We start from the raw sequence: 20,308 nt of genomic DNA on the forward strand, positions 1-20,308 counted from the left end.
TTTTCCTCGTGAACTGTTTTTCCTATCAAGAGAAAGGAAAACATTTTCCAAAACTCCTTTTCAATCACCCTCTCATTCCCCATCCCCACCAACCCATTACAACCCCCACCCTCGCCCTAAATAGAAATATTATTAATAGTACTTTCTTTTTATGTTATAAGTAAAATATTTTTTTTTCATTTCAACAAATGAGTATTTTCTTTCATTTTAACAAAATGAGTACTTTATTTTCATGTTATAGAAATAGTACTTTCTTTTTCAACCAAAAAAAAGAGTTTTTTTTAGTTATGGAGCTCAAATTTTAACGTTGTTTTTGCGTAAAAAAATAAAGCAACACATTAGTTCCTTTGAGTTTATGTGAATTTTTACTCTCTAACCAAACACTAAAAAATATTTTCCAAAAAAAAAGTTTTCACTCACCAACCAAACAAGAGAAAATAAGTAATTTTTTCATGAAATCATTTTCCTTCGCACCAGACCCACCCTATATATTTTGACATTCTGTCATGGTATGTTTTGTAAACTTTGTAAAGCAACAATTATAATAACTATGTACATCTTAATCTCAAGCAAATTAAAATCTGCACTAACTATATATGTCGTTCCATTTGGACTTATCTCAGACTAGGTTGTAAACTATATAGTAACAAGCTTCATAGTTTTATTTTTCGTTCTAATTTTGACGAAATACAAACAAACAGAGGTAGGAGAGCACTTCATTCTTTCCTTCTTCTTCTTCTTCTTTTTTTTTTTTTTTTTTTTTGTGTTTGCACATTTATAGGAGGATAACAATTAATAGCTGTTAATTGATCCTTTTTTATGTTATTTTTTGGCTATGGATCCTAAATGCTAACGACTGATTGGTTTGAAGACAACGAAGGAAAATTGGTTCCTTGGAATATACTTGGTCGAGGTAGTCCGTAGTCGGCATAAAGTCACAAATTAAACCACAGGCCTTATATATTAATACATATATACACACAGAAAACTATATGCCAAAATAATAATAATACTAATATATATCGGTTTGGAAAGTATGAAATAATTAAACATGAGCACCCTTAATTAGTAGCAACTGAGCACTCTTAGTCAGTGATGAAAGCAGGCTTTTCACCGAGTGAATTCAAAAAATAGAAAAAAAGCAAACACGCAAAAAAGTTAAGAGGATTCAACATCTTATACGTGCACATTAAATTAACCTAATATACACAGTGCAATTTTCGGGTGAAAGAGATTCAGCTGAACCCCTTCCGTCCACCTAGCTCCGCCCCTGCTCTTAATATCATCCGGCCATCTCGACCAAAGACAAAGAGCGTACATCCAATTTTTCTTAGTAGTCTTCAATTTATTTGTCGTTTAATATTTTGGAACTTACCACCAAATTAACAAATGGACCAATTGATAATTATTCTTAGTTCCTATATATGTGCAAGCAATGAATACCATAAATCACAGAATTGCTTTATTCGAGCAACTTTCATATGGCTAAATCTCAATTTTTTTCCCTTCTGCTTTTCTGTTTCCTCCTCCTTGCATCAAAAGGTGTATAAAGAATCATCCTTTTACCCCTCATTGTCCTCATCATCTTTATTATATTCTCTCTTTTTTTTTATATAATTATTCAGTACACAGAACTCACTAGTCCGACTAATTCGAATTCACGCTGTGTGACCTATCAAAGAGGGAAGAGAATTTTTTTTATTCTCATGGCTCAAACCACATACCTCTTATTAAGGATGTAGGGATCTTATCCATTCCACCACAATTCTTGGTGGTATTATTGTTGCTTTATATTGTTGTACATGCGGTAGAATGTGAAGTTATTTAGATATTATTATTAAACCCATTGCGCTTCTAAAATTAAATGATTCAATATATATAGAGAGATATTTTGTATCAAAGATATTGATACAAAGTTGCTTAAACTCGTAGCTTGGTAGCTAGAAACATACATAAAATGATTAGGGTTCATCATGAATGGACTAGTTTTATGATGGTTGTCAGCCTATCGTAACTTTTCTTTTAGCATATCGTAACTTTTCTTTTTATCTGAGATTGAGATGGCAACATGAGCAACCTCAAACAAGAACATATATAAAATGAATAAAAGAACTTATTAAATATGTGAATCTTGATTTTGTGCAGAGATAACAAGTGTGGAAGCTCAAGCCTGCAAAAGATACAGTGGTACATTTGGAGGGGCTTGCTTTTTGGTCAGGTTTGGTGAGTGTCAAAACAAATGCACCAAATTAGAGGGAGCTCTACGTGGAGAATGTGAAGGGTACAAGTGCTATTGCTACTTTTGCTGAATGAGTAATTATACGGGAGAATGATATTGTATAGCCGCTCTTAAAATAATAGTCAAAAAAATATTTATTTTTTGTATATGTATACATTTTGTATGTTATATACAAAAATTATACAATTTTTCAGCTACTGAATATAAATAATTTCTTGCGCGGACTAAAAGTGAAAAAAAGTAGTTTAGCCAAAAAAAATAAAGAAAGCAGTTCAACCTCTTGTTGAGGAGTAAGTGAAAAAATTAAAGTTGTGGAATGACGGAAAATAAGTTTATGGGCAACTTGTTTTTTATGTCTTTCTTTATGCATATTAACCACATCTATCTGGTATTGAAAACCTACTAACAGGACGTAAGATCAATTTAAGGGGGAAGCGTTCCTTAGTAGGAATTTCTCTATTTCCAGAATAATTAGCAAGCACTTTTTCCATGCCAACTAAATCATCGCGCCACAAACATGGTCAACAGTCAGTTGCTTTTGTTAAGAGAACAACAATACTTGATAAGCTACACCCAAAAATAGCTTATTAAGAATCTGTTTCAAAGATTCAGTACTTATGGTGTGATACATTAATGTTTGATACAACATGATTTCAGAGGACTCTCCGAGTTTCGTCCACCTGTTAATGATACTAGGCAATGACTACACAAATGGTACAACACAAAATGGAAGTTCTACAAAGATCAATGACTAGAAGAATTTGCTAAAAGAAGTTGAATGTCACGCTAAATATCTTAGGGGTCAAATTACTGTTGAAGGTGCACAAGTATTTTCCGATGTCTGCACAATAATCTGCATGAGATACCTGGATGAAATCGTCTTCTAAATTATCTTAGTCGAAAAGCCCCTCATCGTGCCAGATATCAACTAAAAAATCTACCATTTCCTGTGAAAACCAGAAACTAATCCAATTAATACTAGCACTAGCCAAATGGCCGTCATTCTTGTAAACAGCAAAAGAGCAGACTTCAGATAGAATAATACTATATGTAAAAGGAAGTGATGTACAATTTCCAGATTGCTTACAGTTAAAGGAATTGGCTCGGAGAAAGGCTCAGTTGTAGAGAGCAACTCTTCATAGGTCGTTGACCAACTGCATGAGTAATTCGTGGAGTTTCAGTCTAAATGGTAGTAAGAAATAAGAACAGTAATGAAAGATTTGACCCAAGTCAAAGACGGAACATGTTTTCTTCGCTTATTGCCTCACTATGTTGCATACAATAAACCCAATATAGCCCGCCCTTCCGCGCATAGCGGGAGCTTAGTGCACCGCACTGCCATTTATTGTCACGCTACCGAGAGTACTAGATCGTCACTACCAAAGTACTGATAACTCCAGCTCTCATCCGAGCATGAAACAAGAATGCGGACTCTCTGTATATTGTGGGTGCAAACAAGAATTACCTTATAATTGGATCCTTGGGCACCCGTTCTGACCTCATTGATAGATCTCCAACCCATTTTCTTCTGTTCTCGTGCCATGCAATAGCAGCTGCACCATTTAATAGCTCTACCATATTAGTAACACAAGAAAAATCAGAATGTCTAAACTCATAAATTTTGGATCAGCTTTTTTCCTGGGATCACCAAGAATAGAAAATCCGTGTTTATGTAAAAGAAGGTTACAGCCACCTCAGCTTGCAGGTTGCTCATTTTTATTGAGTGCATTAAGGTAACTCCTCTAGCGAATAGAGTTTCTCCGCTGAAGTATATCCTCTTCCCTAAATCCAGGGACATCAAACTGGGGGAAGCTGGCTAACGAGAGGAATCATTTCTTTCAATGTAAAGAACAAGAAGGCTGAAGATTACTGTGCGATAGTTGATATCAGCACAGCGGTATAGTGACAGTCAACAGAAAAATGAATCTAGTCTAGATTGTTTCCTTAAAGTCCTCCTCAGCCGTAGAATAAACAGAGCATGTTCACCAACAAGTGAAACTCCTTAACTAAAACAAAAAAATTGCCTCGATCAGTTGAAGAGATTTGTTTCTAAATTCTCAAAAGGGTCAGAGAACAAACCGTGATTGACAAATAAAGGAGGGCTTTTGTTATTTTCTGGAGGCTTCTTTGTTTCTCTTGTAGATGTATATCTTTCTACGGGCAGCTTCTCAATATAACACGAATTTCCAGTATCTACTTCCATGACCCTCGGAACTGAAAAATCATTCCCTTCCAGATGATTACAAAGCAATTGCTGACCTGCTCATTTATTAAAAGGCCTCTTTGAATAAATCATACTGTAAAAAAATAATAATAATTCTTGCTGCAGCAGTGAATTATAGAATATACCAAGTAAAAGCAGAAAAAAACTAGTAATGAAATGTTAAGAGACCATGTAAAGCAGCTATACTCTTTCGGCCCATACATTTTGCTTTTAGGTAGAAAACATTAAATTATTAGTGTAACATCATGCCTTGAATGCCAGTAATTTTGTGCGACCTGATGTTAACCTTAAACTTATCGACAAACATAGTCTTAGGTCGTTCCTGTTTATTCTTTTGTAAAGCTGAAATATAGAAGCAAATTCTACCTAAACTCATTTTATAGTTAAATTGCTTTGATCTCTGGTACTTAATTGAAGAACACCAGATGTCATCCAGAGGTGCGTTCAGAATTAAACTCAAGCTTATTTTGAGAGAGAGAAAACACTTCATTCGAAAGAACAGCTGAAATTTCTTAAGTAATTCCCAACAGCTGCTGAGATGCAGTAACATTTTCATTTGTGCTAATTTAATTTCTATATCTTGATTAAAAAGTATCAATGCTAATTGCAATTGGTTGTTCAGGTCCCTCAATGTCAACAAGCATCAAAATTTAGCTTTTAGTTCTACATCCAAGAGAATAAATGGAGGAAAAAGGGAGAACACCGTAGCTATGCCATAAAATAGAAAGGATTAAGAATATTATATATTTCAAGAGCTAGACTAGTTGGCGATACAAGTAAGAATAGTCTCAACAAAAAAAAGTTGATGGAATTGGACCTTAAAAATGATTACGCAAGCCGCTAATTTGGTGTAGTTAGAAAGATAAAGATAAAAGAATTAACTGAGTGTCTGATCAATTAAGCCTTGCAGGATATAGAGCCATTTGTTCCACGTAATGGGAGTCTTCATCTAAATCTTTCATATCCCACCCCATTAGTGCATTTATTTATTTATTATTATTTTTTACTCTTTTACAAGCACTTATTTGCTCTGAACATGTTTGGTTAATTCAAATTTTGTACCGCGTCTTAAAATAACTAAGATGCAGTTTTCTGCGAATGTGACCTTCCAGCCTCCACCAAACTACTACTACCGCCAGCCACCAGCCCACCACCACCAACCACTGCTAGCAGTGACCATTGTACAGCCGTCACCATCTGTCACCACTGCACAACCACCACCAACCACTACTTTCACTAACTGCCACCATCAATCACTTCCACCCACCATCAATCCAGCAACCACTACCGCACAATCATCACCAAGCCACCACCGCCACTGCACAACCATCACCATCGACCACCATTGCTACTTTTTAGCTAGTGTTTTATCAACAAATCCATTTTTACAACACTGTACAAATTAAGATTCTTTTTAATATTTTTGTGAATATAATATTTAATTATTATTTTATTTGAACTTCTTATTTATTAATTTTGAATAAAAAATAGACGATACACTTTTAGATGCTGAGAAAACAGCCGTTTTACTTATCCAGTGTTCAAAATTAGAGTCAACATCTTAACAATCAGATATGTGTGCAGATCCAGACATCTTAATCTTGAAAAAAGTAAAACAAACACGGCCTAAGCTCTGCCACTGGCAACAAGATCTAATATACCATCTTTTCCAACATTAACGACAAGCTATACTAGACTACAAAGAAATCAGATTCGACGTTCCATAGACTAATAATGAGTTAAAGATAATCCATAGTTTGAGCTTCAAAACCAGTAACATTGACATCCTTAAATGATATAAAATTGTTACCTTTTCAGTATCGAACGAAACTTTTGCAAACTGCCCTAGATTAACAACTCGCCGCACTGCACAAGGCTTTCATCTAAACCAAACAAAGAAACAAGCTTTTAATTAAGTGTATGCATAACCTGATATATAATAAACATACTAAAATTGACCATTATCCTCCAACTACACTATGTTGCATCCAAGTCAATCCAAAATCAAAAAACCAACTTATATCAATCTTTTCAATAACTCTACAGCAAAAAAAACAATTCTGCTTCCCATTCAGCTGCCAAAAACTATTTTTTTTTCTTCTTAACTTGAAAATCTTGATAGACAAGTCAAGCCCTGAATATCTCAGTAATTTAGTTTGTACCCAATTTATCATTCATTGAAGTTTTAAAACTTAAGCAATTAAGAAATCCAATAACTATTTCAATCAAACACAAAAACCCAGTTAAACCCATAACTCTTTTAACATTTAAAAGCAAACGGCATCATCTGAACAATTATAGATCAATGCAACATACCAAGTGCATGCAAGATTAACCAAATATAACAATATATATATATATATATATATATATATATATATATATATATATATATATATATATATTTAAAAAAACGAAAAAAGAAATAAACAAATAATTAAAAATGCAAGAAAGAAAAAGGAAAACAATAAAAATAAAGAAAGGAAAAAAGAAAGGAGAATGATAAGTAAAGAGTACCTTTTTACTGTGAAGACAACCAAGAAAAAAGGGAGGAAAGAAAGAAAGAAAGTAGTAGGCCAAGTGGGTATTTATAGAAGAAGTTCTTAAAAGGGTCCCACGAGGGAATTAAAAATCATTTTCTTGACTTTTCTTCATTTTTTTCTCTATTCCGTATAATTGTGGTGGGTGGTAAATTCGTTTTTATTTTTCGGATTCGAGTTATTAGAATAAAATTATTGTTAACAGAGAACCACATTACCAGGGGCGGAGGTACTATTTTAATTTCGGGTTCGGACGAATCCAATAATTTTTGTTTAGGCCCGCCCTGTAAGAAAATTTATTAAATATGTATGAATATTCAATTACAAACCCAGTAACGAAAATGAATTATAGGTTCAGTGGCATTAAGAACTCATAAAATTCAAATCCTGGTTCCGCCTCTGCATATTACCTTCTAACATTGGCGGAGCCACGTATAACTAAGGCGTGTCAACTTACATGAAAATTATATTGTTTTGCTAGGTAAAAAATTTTAATTTATGCATATATATTCTATGTTGAATAAATGAATCCTTTGGCTTTTTCGTGTGTTCAAATTTTTAATTTTTACTCCCCTTAACTGAAAAAGAAAAAAGAAAAAAAAAACTAACTCGGCCACTGCTCCTAAAGTAGAATTTTCCAACTTAAGTCCAAATTAGTCTAGCCCCAAAATAAATAAATAACAAAGAAAATCATTTTTGCTCTTTACTCTTTTTTTATTTTTTTCTGCCTTGATTTGGTAGCATCATGTTTTCAGTTGTCCGCAGTTTGGTTGCTCAGATTCATACTGTCATTTTCAACGTCTCTCTCTAAATGACGTGGCTTTTGTCTTTGTAAGGGGATAAAGCTATGTTGTATGAAATGACTGAAAACACCTTACACCAACCTTATTGACAGGGTTATTTGTGTCTTTCCAGCTTGTTGTGATTTGGAATGGAAGTTTAATAGAATCTAATTGGATCTATGGTGGGGACAATGAAAATTATTTTTTGGTTTTTATTGATTGCTGAGTCATGTCAACAAAAAGTGTTAGGAACTAGTATTGAAAAAATTAAAAATATTTAATGATATTAAACTAAGACAAATTTATATAAGACGACGTGGATATTGTCGCCACAAATAGACAACTCTAACTTACTTAAAATTGAAACGTAATATTTTCTCTAGTTATTTTTTTGTCATTTTAACCAACAAATTTGGTCCAAATATTTGTTGTTTAAAAATAAAAAATAGATTAATTACTCCAAGAAGACATATAGCCAAATATTATTCATAAAGATAAGAATAATTAGTAAGTATAATTTATAGTTGATGCTATTAAATTATTTTCTTTATGGTGTCTCAAGTCTTAAACGACAAATAAAAAGGATTGACATAGAGGCAATTTCATGATTTAAACTTGAAACGTTCTATCTTAAAGTTTTTAGCATTGCATTAATTTTCTTGTAAAAATTATGATTCAAAATTTAATGTCTATTAAAAAAATTCTAATATTGCTTATATTTTTATTTCGTGTTCAAATATCAATATTAGAATTCAATTAAATCCATAAAAAATACACTCCATCCGCCTCTATCAGGCGAAGTAATAGTCTTTTAAATAAAAAAAATAGATTTCCAAAAACAAAAAAAAAATCATCAATCCCTACAATAATTTTATTGTATCTACTATCTCCTATGCATAGTGACTCACTCACTACGAACAAGAGATAAATAAAAATTATAAAGTGGATAATGACTACGAAAATGATAAGAAATTCAGAAATGGAAAGATATCAAATTATTAATACCAAACCATATTGTTACAAGTGTTTTAAAAGGCGTGGGCGTAAGGCGAGACATTTTACATATGCCTCAGCGAGGCGTAAGCCCCGGGGCATGGGGCGTAAACCCCATATGTATTTAATTTTTAATATTTTATAAAATAATGTAATGACAATAAATATTTATAAACATGTAAAATTGCATAAAAAATGAAGAAAACTATAAATATGTGAAATATATACACAAAAAACTAGTCAAACAATCTATTATACGCTACTTACAAGCAATGTTTTAAAAAACGGGAGCGTGAGGCGGGGCGTTTTACTTGATATGGAGCAAGGCGTAAGCCTGGAGGCGGGGGACGTAAGCCCCATGGATCTTTAAAAATTTTAATTTATAAATTAATAAAATAACGTAATAACACAAAAAAATATAAAATATAAATTAAAAGTTAAAAATTAAAGGAACTCACATAAAAAAAATATCTAGCATGATTCTTAAGTATAACTAATGCATACAAATCACGTATAATGTCTTTTAACTTTCAAACAATTAAAAACTTATAATTTTTTTTAAAAAAATGATCGAACTCTATATTTTACCTTTTTAAAAGTAAATAATTAATAAAATCCTATTAGTGCGATAATTAAAATATTACTCCTTCATAAATAAATACAAATTAGTTAAAGATATCAAATTAATAAAAGTGCATAACAAGGAAGACAAATGAACTAAGACACGACCAATAACAAGTGAAGATATAAATTCGCAATACTATGTCTCATTATTAGAGTTATGCTCAATCTTCATATTTCTATCGATGAATAGAACTTTTATCATTAATTTGTTAAATAATTTTAAAGGTCAACGATATTATTTAGGAAATTCGACACGTGATTTGCGTTAGAACTGTTAGGCGAGCCTCGAACGTTGGACGTTATGCGTGTTTAGGGTGCACGGTTGGGCGCTTGGGGCGTAAGCCTCACAAAACTAAGCCCCATACATGAGCCCCATGGCGTTTTGCAAGTGCCCCGCCCAGGGACGAGCTCCGGACAAGTCCGAGAAATGCCTTTTAAAACAACGATTGTTACCAAAAATATTGAACGGATATCTTCGAAATGGCGAGGTCTCCACTTTTCTAATTCGGCAAAAGCTGTCAACTAGCTGGAATAAGGCAGAGCTCTGTTTGGTAAGTCAATTCATTTAGTAGAGTTTCGAACCATTTGTAGTTAATGGTTGGAGGCTGATACTATTAAAGGATAAAATTATTGGAAAAAATATATTTTTAGCCGCTATAAAAAATAATAACCTGAAAAAATATACATTAAGGACACAATCCTACATAAACTATGTTATGTATTTTTCGACTAGCGAATACAATTAGTTTCAGTCGACTAATCAGTTATGTATTCTACTTAGATATGTTAACTCATGACAGACAAAAGACACAACAGCAAAGCGAAACGTAAATCTGATATCGAATTTAACCAAATATACTATAGTTGCTCGCTTTTACAAAGTGTTCACAAGTAAATCTGTCTTGCAAGCTTAGATAGTAAAAAGAAATTATATAATATTTTTTCTGCTAAAATATCATGATTCTCTAACCTACTTTAATCATAGAGCTCCTTGAATGCATTCGATCCAAAATAAGGAAGTATCCGTTTTGTCAAACTAATTTGGCTCAAAACAAAAGGCTTTAGAAATCAAGAAAATGTTAGACATCACTTATTCGAATTAATGATCCAAAAGGTTTGAGATTTGAGGAGATATAAAGGGGTAACTTGGTCAAATGGTTCTTATGATTATTGCTAGTAAATATTTTTCTTAATTAATGGGTCAAAACCTTAAATAACACTATATTTAAAACGGAGGGATTATTATTTTATTTTTTTTATAATAGTTGATCAAATAGCCAACTTCAAATTACTTGAAATTATAATAATAATAATAGAGGCTGTTTGTGAACTTTGTTGTATGATTTACAAATCACCGACACTCGTCTTTTGTGCCGCAATGGTTTGGTAGATTGATTTCTAACTTTCTATTTCTTATATTTTTATTTTTTAAATTCTGTTACATCAATACAAAAGAGTCCTTGTGTGTGTGTGTGTGTGTGTATATATATATATATATATATATATATATATATATATATATATATATATATATATATATATATATATATGTTATTGAAAAACTTTCTTTTTTCCAACAATCCCTACAAGAATCTGTCATTAGCAAATCCTATATTAATGATTACCGTAAACAAGTATAAACAAGAGTGTTAGATTAGTTAGTGTTTGATGGAATATTTCAAAAGATGTTGTTTTGTCACTCATTGAAAAAAGGAAGAAAGAAAGAAAGAAAGAAGTGTTTAAAAGTACTTGTTTGTCTTATATAGTTTGAATATTTTTAAGGATGTTTTGGAGAAAAATTAAAATTTGACGATATTATTAATAGTCAAGATTATATAGTTTGAATATTTTTAAGGATGTTTTGGAGAAAAATTAAAATTTGACGATATTATTAATAGTCAAGATTAAGATTGGGCACTTGGACTTTTGACCAGTTAAGTAGTCCGGAATTAATATTTTAGTCACCTATTATTTTATTAATTAATTATATTCAGAAAAATATTTTTAATAGTTTTCTTTTAAATTCAAAAGGTGGCTATTGGTTTTAAAATGTGTCTTTTATAAAGAGATGAGTCTGTTAATTTCAATAGACTCCTAGAGATATTATAAATACCCCTATCATCTCCAAAACAAGATATATTTGAAACTTTCCATCTCTTTCTCTTCTACTTATTTTCTACAACTCACAAATGTTATGTTCTTGAGGAAAATTTGAGTTGATTGCTGAAACTCGAATTTTAGAGGCTTTGTAAAATCCTGGAGGAATTCTGCTATTATCCATACAACAACAAAGTGGAAGTTTAAATTCCTTAAGGACAGTGATTACACTAACGAAGCCAGATTATTTCATCCCATTATTTTTCTAACAAAGAGATACACTAAGAATTTTTGGCGGGTCCTTTAAAAAAATGGTAAAGTTATCTCCGTATGACTTATAGGTCACGGGCTCGAGCCGTAGAAGTATCACTAGTGCTTGCATTAGAGTTGGTTGTTGTAATTATGGCCATTATTTTGGCTAATGGAGTCCATCTCACATAAGCATTAGCATCTTTGCAAAGTGTAGACTTTGTTGGCAATATTCTTTGGGACCCAAAAATATTGCATTGTGTGTTGGACATCATTTGCACAAATTGTATCTCTTCTTTTACACCTAAGAGGTCAAGATTTTTTTGCCTATAAAAGGGAAGGCCATTAGTTCATTTTAGACACACCAATAAGACTTGTCTTCAATTCTTGTTTCTTCCTTTCTTCTTTTATTAAGAGTGTTTTGTATGAGAGTTAGTGTTGGGAAGCACTTGTATAAACCCTTTCTTTGGAGTGATCTTGTGAGGTTATTCCCTTAGGGGTATTTGGGATTAATTAGAGTATTTACTCTAATTTTGTACTCTTATTGTTATAGTAAATTGCTCCTCTCCGCTTGTGAACGTAGGTCACTTTGACCGAACCACGTTAAATTTGTGTCTTCTTTATCTACTTTAATTGTCGTTGTTATCAACTTTCATTGTCTTTGTTATTGTCATTATACTGTTGTTTGGCTAAATTCCGCACCACCCGGATTCCCGATCCTAACAAGTTGGTATCAGAGCCGGATCTAACCGGGTTAGTTTCAATAGCCAAAATGACTCTAACAAAAACCTATGTTGAGAAATTTGACCGAAGTGCAAACTTCGAAATGTGGCAATTAAAGATGGAAGCTATCCTAATTCAGGATGACTTAGACTTGGTGTTGCATGGGAAGGAGAAGAAGCCAGATAAAATGACGGACGATGAGTTTGTCATCATAGACAAAAAGGCAAAAGTAGGTATCATTTTAAATCTCTCAAATGAGGTTTTACGTGAAGTTTCTGTAGAAACCACAGGTAAAGGCATGTGAAAAAAATTGAAAACCTTATATATGAAGAGGACGGTGGAAAATAGACTTTACCTGAAGCAGAAGCTTTATACAATTCGTATGGGTGAAGGTACCTCTATTCTCTCTCATCTTGATACCTTTGATTCCATTCTTATGGATTTGAGTAATATAGATTCTGAAATTAAAGATGAGGATCAAGTCGTATTACTGCTTTGTTCTCTACCCCCATCTTTTAAGCATATAAGAGATATTATGCTTGATTCAAAGGATAATATCTCTTATAAGGATATTAAATCTATCTTAAAATCAAAAGAACAGATAGATAGTGATATTACTGGGGAAGCTAGTGAAACTCAAGCGGAAGCTGGCTTGTTTGTTAGGGGCAAATCCGACTCCATATCCAGATACAATAATTTAGAGTGTCGCTATTGTCATAAGAAAGGTCACACTATCTCCGAATATTATAAGCTGAAAAATAAAGAAAAGCATAAGGAAAGGAAAAATGAGCACAAAAATACTGACATTGCCGAAGCAAGTGTAGCTGCTGATGAGACTGAGGGAACTATTTTTTTAGCAACTAATAATAGTTTCAAATCTAACAATGAGTGGATTTTAGATTCGGGTTGTTCTTATCATATGTGTCACAATCGGTATTTATTTACCACATATGAATCTATTGGAGGTGGAGTTATCTTGATGGGCAATAATGCTGCCTGCAAAGTTATTAAAAAAGGTACAGTCCGAATCAAAATACACGATGGTATGGTGATAACTCTCACGGATGTTAGACATGTTCCTGACTTGAAGAAAAATCTCATCTCTTTGGGCACTCTAGAATCTCTTGGGTGCAAGTACACAGGTGAAGGTGGAGTTCTGAAAGTTTCTCATAGTGCTCTTGTGATCATGAAAGCACGCAGATCTGGTACGTTGTATACTCTTTTGGGATCTACTGTTATAGGTGCTAACTACAGTTTCGGTATCAGACAACTTGTGTGATTTTGATGGCATTAAATTTTGACATATGCCCATTGGGGCTTTTGCGAAGAAGTTGGAGCAAATTTACTATATCAGCCAAAATTAGGCCAAGGTGGAGATTTGTAATTATGGCCAATATTTTGGCTAATGGAGTCCATTTCACATAAGCATAAGCATCTTTGCAAAGTGTAGACTTTGTTGGCAATATTTTTTGGGACCCAAAAATATTGCATTGTGTGTTGGACATCATTTGCACAAGTTGTATCTCTTCTTTTACACCTAAGAGGTCAAGACTTTTTTGCCTATAAAAGGGAAGGCCATTAGTTCATTTTAGACACACCAACAAGACTTGTCTTCAATTCTTGTTTCTTCCTTTCTTCCTTTATTAAGAGTGTTTTGTATGAGAGTTAGTGTTGGGAAGCACTTGTGTGAACCCTTTCTTTGGAGTGATCTTGTGAGGTTATTCCCTTAGGGTATTTGGGATTAATTAGAGTATTTACTCTAATTTTGTACTCTCTTTTGTACTCTTATTGTTATAGTAAATTTTTCCTCTCCGCTTGTGGACGTAGGTCACTTTGACCGAACCACGTTAAATTTGTGTCTTCTTTATCTACTTTAATTGTCGTTGTTATCAATTTTCATTGTCTTTGTTATTGTCATTATACCGTTGTTTGGCTAAATTCCGCACCACTCGGATTTCCGATCCTAACAGTTATCTACATCATATCCCTTAAGATGCGGTCATTCTCCGGACCCTGCGTGAACGCGAGATACCTTATATACTGGACTGCCTTTTTACACTAAGAATTATAAAGTGGATAATGATGATAGAAATGATAAATAATTAAAAACTTGAGGTCTCTGCTTTGCTAGTTTGGCAAAAGTTGTCAGATTAGCTTAGTAGCATAGCTTTGTTTGGTTAGTCAATTAATTTACCATAGTTTCAACTACCAATAGTTAATGGTTGGGTGTTGATACTATTAAAGTATAAATTTATTGTGTGGCATTTTTATGAGAATCATAGTTTACTCATATATACTCGAAGCTTCCATGGATAAGGTTAATATCGAAAGCTACAACTTACCAACAACTAAGTTTAATTAATTTAGTTCTAAGAGTTCATCATCAATAAACAAATTGCCTAACTCTTTTTATAGAATCATGCTTCTTTCGTGGTGTATTATTCGTGCCAAACAAGAAATGTTTTTTTTTTCGCTTACCTTTTTGTTTTGTCTGTTTGTATATTATTGAAAAATTAAAAAACACAACATATATATATATATATATATATATATATATATATATTATATTTATTATTTGTAACTATACTTTCAAAAAATTATCATTTATAATATATTCAAATTTTATAACAAATCCACAACTAATACTGAAATAAAAAATTAATTATTTTTTAATTAAAACAAAAGAGCATTAATTAGTTAGAACACCCGCTTAGTAAGCAAAAGTCAAAAGTCTCGAGTTTGACTCTCAATGAGAACGTTCTATTTTTTATGTATTTTATTTTGGTTGTATTTGCTACACAAACGAATACAATCGATACAGATATCATTTTCAAGACAAATTATATTCGTTCTGCGCTCAATTGTTAAGGAGCTCACAGACAAGAGATTAAAAGACGGAACATATAAAAGAGAATTCAAGGGTAAGGACGAGATGGTTTTCTTTCACAGTACCACTCCCAACAATCCCGACTTTCTCCGCTTTCCGCAACCGTAACCACTTGTCATTCCGATTACTTCATCCATAAACCTTTTTTTCATTTCAAAATAGCGATACGCTCTAAAAAAGTAAAGGAGAAGCTTCCATTCTAGAAGCTACCGCTTCCCGCCTCAATACAATTGCACGAATGATACCGTCGATACTTGCGAGAACGAATATAGTTGACACATGCTCTATTCATTGCGCGTGATACAAGCTGGTAACAATTAAACAATAACTACGAATAGTAATTTGACAAACTATAATTATATATGATAATTAGGCTCTAAACTATAGTGCTTTATGACAATTTCTCTATATTATTCGTGGTTTTCTACGGCCCAACCAGTTCTGACATGGTTTTCTACGGCCCAACCAGTTCTGACCAGTATACATCCTCTCTGAGTTTTTAATGGGCCTTAGCCCATTTGCGCAATGTAAGGCCCGTTAAATCTAACCTAAAAATGCATGATTGGATGAACATAATCAAATTAGGCATCATATAATCATTCACAAAAAGATTATACCATCATAAATTAAGAAACATAATGCAATAAATCGGACAGAATACACGACATTTTCACAACATCAACAAATAAAAACCACATAATTTAGAATCCATAGTTGTAGTGGCCAAGCCTTTCAAGTCTAAAAGAGAAGAAACCTTTATACATGAAGTTAAGAGAGAAGGAGCCCTTTTCAATTACACTACAAATTATTATTATAACTTGAAAGAGTTTAGGAGCAGAGACTTTAGACCTACTTATTCATCTTCTTAGGAGGTTTGGGTCATTACAGCTGAAACCATTGTGTTCATTCCACACATGCCATGTCCTCTACAAAGCTTGTAGTAGCCTTGTTCGCCCCATCGCTTTCCCCACGAGTTCTTTATGATCCAATATGGCTGGTTGCTCAATCTCAAAATCGAGAACCCCTTCGAGCCATAACCAACTAGCAAAACTCCGTGGTTTATCCACCTCTTTCCACATATTAGCGGACACGATACACCTCCGATGTACGTTTGCATAAACACAGCGTTCAACCCGACTACACAAACAAATTTTCAAGTACCCTTTAGTCTAGTGGAGATCTTCGTGCACATATCATATCAAGAAATGGTTGCGATGAGGGGTGCTTACCTGCGAGTGGTCCATGATTGACTAAATAAGCAGCGATTTGTTGCTCATCGATGGGAATATTGGTGAAGTTCGAAACTTTTACAGCGACTTTGTCTGGATTAAACTTGCAGTCGCCGCGTTTACCAGTATATGGATATGAATCTTCCTCTTCTATTCCTCCTGCCTCAATTAAGTACTTGTAAGCATTCGTCATTAGGCCTCCCGAGCATCCAGAATCACAAGCTTTTTTGTCCTTTATGTCACACTTTACACAAGAAAAAGAATGGTCATAAGTCACGAATGTATACGGTACTAAGTACAAAACAAATCCGAGAAGAGCTAACCGTGTGATCACAATCTACAAGTTGTTGTTCACTAAGATTAAGAAGCTTGCCGGTAGCAATGAAGTTGGCTCCTTCAATGGATCCAGTCGTGCTAAACGCCCAGCATGATCCGCAAGTCCCCTGCATTCACGAATCAATGAATATCACTATAATTAACCAGAATAACATCTGTTTTCACCCCTCTCTAGGATATAGGAATTTCTACAATATGACTCAAATATATACAAATATACAAGTAGAACAAGAAGCATGCATGTTGCTCATAGCTAGGATTTTCAATTTTGTTTGCTAAAGGAACTAGAACATGATTTGTCACCCAAAAGATTCAAGTCATCTGTTCAATATTGAAATCATGATAAAAATATTTTGCCCATCCAAAATACAGTATTTATGTGCTTTTAGAAGTAGTGCATCCGCCGTTGATTAGAGTAAGCTTGATATATCTCATGAAAGTTGATTCTAGCCCGGGAATAGAGCCGCCTCCAAGGTGGGACTTATTGGCACGGATCTGATTGAATTACTCTGGCCGGGCTGGCACCCGGTGTAAAACCAAAAAATATACATCATCTTGATATTCTGAAATGAATCAACTCCATAAAGGCGTACTAATGTTTTCATATAGCTTCTAATTGTTTGAGTTTTGTTATAAAAGTAGGAATCTTAAAGCATTAGGCTCACTTAACAAATTATACTAATCAACTCTCCAAAGGCTAAATAAGAAAGTAAATTCATGAAAGATTTAAATTATTTGCAAACTTACTAATTTTAATAAAGTGAAGCAAAATTGGCATAGGCTTTTGTTTTGAGGTTTGCAAATTGGTGTTAACTTCATTATACATGGTGACAATTTTATTCTATCAATGTATTTTAACATGTAGTAATATGTATTAATAATGTAGCAAGCATCTGCTTTATTTTTCATTTTCAGATTATTAATCTCACTTCTACGGACGGTAGCTTATAGTTATGAGATAACCTGATAGTATCAAAAAATTTACTACATAATACTGCCAATGTATAACTCCCTCTATTATTTGTGTGGTTTCGATAGTTAATCTTTTTAATTTTGACCGAAATATAAAGTTTTTTGAAACAAATTTATACTATGTAATAATTAGTAAGTCACAAAAATTAAACCAAAGCAAGCTTTTTCCATACTGATAGCGTACAACTCACCTGCATCTTGACCTCAGTTACAGCACCTTTCTCTCTCCAATCAAAACTCTCCGGCAATCCCTTCACTTCCAGCGGCGGAGCGTGTCCCTGCCCCAACAAGGAAGTCGCCCGGTCAACAACTTTAACGCCCATATACATCCTCTCAAATTCCTCTTCCGTTAGGTCAGAGAACTGAGTAACTCCATGAACAGCCGTAGGATCCAAAGCTTGATGTTCAGCTGCCTTTAATAGATTCTTAGCAAAAACCCCGAGACGGTGTATATACTCCTCGCGTGTAGTATACTCTTTACTGTATTCTTGTATGAACGACTTGAACCGGTGTTCGGTGGCGGTGCCGAGGAGGTTGTGGTGGTGGTTAACGGCTGAAGCGGTGGTTGTTGGGTAGTTTTGGTCGTCAGTGACTTGCCAGATTTTGAAATCTTCTGGAATTATTGCTGCTGCATGTTGGAATGAAAGGAGAGAAAATACGCATGTTAGAATTGTAACGCTTAAAGCATGCCAGATTTACGATAAAATACAAAATTATTTTATTTCGTGATTGGTTTTGGGTATTACTTAGTTTGAGAAATTATTTTATACTTAAATAATAAAATTATTTATCTCATACAAAAAGTGGGATAATTAATTTTACGAGTTATTTCAACCGAGATATCGTTATCTATCTCATCCTAGTAATCACATACCGCCTTAATTCGTATATTAAAGTGGAGAAATAAGTAAAAAATAATTAAAAGGCTATCCAATCATTAAAATGAAAAAGACCAAAAATAAATATTAGATATTCAATTGTTAGACTTTTTTTATATATTTATATTCGAAGTTCGGTGAAGATCAATCTTCTTTTATACATTTTGACTTCGACTTTTATTGTATTTCTCTATTTATGAAAAAAAAGGTTCATATTTTATCTCTAAAAAATAATCGAACTCTTAGGCTAAATCTTAAATTTTTATATGAAAAAGTGCTATATATGTGTGTGTGATTTAACTTTAAAATTGACTACTTAATAACAATATAAAAATGGAAAGTGAAAATTAATAGAGAAAGAGGAGTGTAAATTTAAAACAAATAAAGAAAAGGCAAAAGAAAGCAATTTATTTATGGGGAAGTAATGGTTATGGAGCTAGGGGCAATTTCGGGAATTCAAGCCTTACCTTCATTATTGCTGCATGCAAATCGTTCACTTGGTTGTAAAGCACGTGTAGAGAGTTCAAAACGGCAAGCTTCTATTTGTTCCCCACGTACACAAACTGCCCGATTTTGTCCACTTATAAGTTTCTCTTGCAAATTGCCCCCCGCACTTTTTCTATTTACACATTACTCCCCTGATAACTACTTATATTAGACTTCAGTACACATTTATTATCTAACTATACTAACTTATAACTTTATTTACCCCTAGTAAAGAGGTTATTATTTAAGTATATTCTCATATATGACTGAAAACACTATTTGGAATTTATATTTCAATTTTGAGGGAATTTGGTGAAAAATCGAGTTGATTTTAATTGAAATTTCATATTGAAACACGAATAAGAAAAAAATGACATAAATATATTGTATATATTGTGTATGTCGGGTGTACAAACGACATATAAAACATATACAACTAACATCATTATATATAAATGAAGAATTAAACAAATAGCCACCATCTAATCTTTTAAACTAAAAATAATTATCATATATATAATATATGTAAAATTCATATATAATATATGTATAACTGGGTAAAATTAATGTATAATCTATGCATCCTGGCTAGAAAAAATAAATATTGAATATGATAGGCTATTTGTGTAACAATTCCTATATAAATTGTACATAAATTATACATATATTTATATAACAAAATATTGTATACAAGTTGTATATAAATTATATATATATTGTAGCTTTTACTGGATTCTGTATAACAAAAAAAAATTGTATTCTAGTTACATAGAAAATATAACTTTTGACAGATATTTATATATTTTTTGTAAAAAAAAAATAAAAAATTTAGCTACTTTTTGTAAATAATAAAATCTAGATAAATCAGATAAATATTATTCTAATTTTGTATATATACGAAAAAATTCCTATTAGTAAAAGGGATTTTTACCTTATTATACTACATATGAAACTTTATTACCCTCCCTAATCAAGTTTTAACTTAATTACATAGTCATATACAATTTACCAATTATATACAAATAAGTTTTAAATGAGTATCCCTTTAT

At 32.7% G+C, this 20,308-nt stretch overlaps 2 protein-coding genes and 1 long non-coding RNA gene across 3 annotated transcripts; 1 reads left to right on the forward strand and 2 right to left on the reverse strand.

Annotated features, from left to right (window-relative positions):
• The first annotated feature begins 1,455 nt into the window (after window positions 1-1,455).
• On the forward strand, window positions 1,456-2,450 carry LOC142167933 (uncharacterized). Its single transcript, XR_012698180.1, has 2 exons — window positions 1,456-1,542; window positions 2,146-2,450. It is a non-coding gene; the product is annotated as an uncharacterized LOC142167933 (long non-coding RNA).
• A 352-nt stretch (window positions 2,451-2,802) lies between these two features.
• Window positions 2,803-7,053, reverse strand: LOC107763202 (uncharacterized). Its single transcript, XM_016581670.2, has 6 exons — window positions 6,981-7,053; window positions 6,274-6,346; window positions 4,319-4,498; window positions 3,705-3,792; window positions 3,327-3,393; window positions 2,803-3,186 (listed from the first exon to the last, which is right to left on the reverse strand). The coding sequence occupies exons 3-6, from the start codon at window positions 4,440-4,442 to the stop codon at window positions 3,133-3,135; spliced, it is 333 nt and encodes a 110-aa protein (XP_016437156.1). The 5' UTR covers window positions 4,443-4,498; window positions 6,274-6,346; window positions 6,981-7,053; the 3' UTR covers window positions 2,803-3,132.
• An 8,980-nt stretch (window positions 7,054-16,033) lies between these two features.
• Window positions 16,034-18,365, reverse strand: LOC107807655 (putative cysteine protease RD19D). The gene is made up of 4 exons (XM_016632079.2): window positions 18,087-18,365; window positions 16,911-17,030; window positions 16,588-16,831; window positions 16,034-16,495 (listed from the first exon to the last, which is right to left on the reverse strand). The coding sequence occupies exons 1-4, from the start codon at window positions 18,222-18,224 to the stop codon at window positions 16,224-16,226; spliced, it is 774 nt and encodes a 257-aa protein (XP_016487565.2). The 5' UTR covers window positions 18,225-18,365; the 3' UTR covers window positions 16,034-16,223.
• Between the last annotated feature and the right edge of the window lie 1,943 nt (window positions 18,366-20,308).

The sequence above is a fragment of the Nicotiana tabacum genome, chromosome 13, assembly GCF_000715075.1.
Source record: "Nicotiana tabacum cultivar K326 chromosome 13, ASM71507v2, whole genome shotgun sequence".
Lineage (NCBI taxonomy): Eukaryota > Viridiplantae > Streptophyta > Magnoliopsida > Solanales > Solanaceae > Nicotiana > Nicotiana tabacum.

Excerpts from the sequence above, each read along its gene's own strand:
- LOC107807655 (XM_016632079.2), bottom strand. The coding sequence starts at position 18,224 with ATGTATATGGGCGTTAAAGTTGTTGACCGGGCGACTTCCTTGTTGGGG. Across the intron at positions 17,031-18,086 it reads TAACTGAGGTCAAGATGCAG|GGGACTTGCGGATCATGCTG; the intron begins GTGAGTTGTACG and ends TCGTGAATGCAG. Across the intron at positions 16,496-16,587 it reads CAATCATGGACCACTCGCAG|TCGGGTTGAACGCTGTGTTT; the intron begins GTAAGCACCCCT and ends TTGTTTGTGTAG.
- LOC107763202 (XM_016581670.2), bottom strand. The coding sequence starts at position 4,442 with ATGGAAGTAGATACTGGAAATTCGTGTTATATTGAGAAGCTGCCCGTA. Across the intron at positions 3,793-4,318 it reads TCCTTTATTTGTCAATCACG|CTGCTATTGCATGGCACGAG; the intron begins GTTTGTTCTCTG and ends TAAATGGTGCAG. Across the intron at positions 3,394-3,704 it reads CCCAAGGATCCAATTATAAG|TTGGTCAACGACCTATGAAG; the intron begins GTAATTCTTGTT and ends TTACTCATGCAG.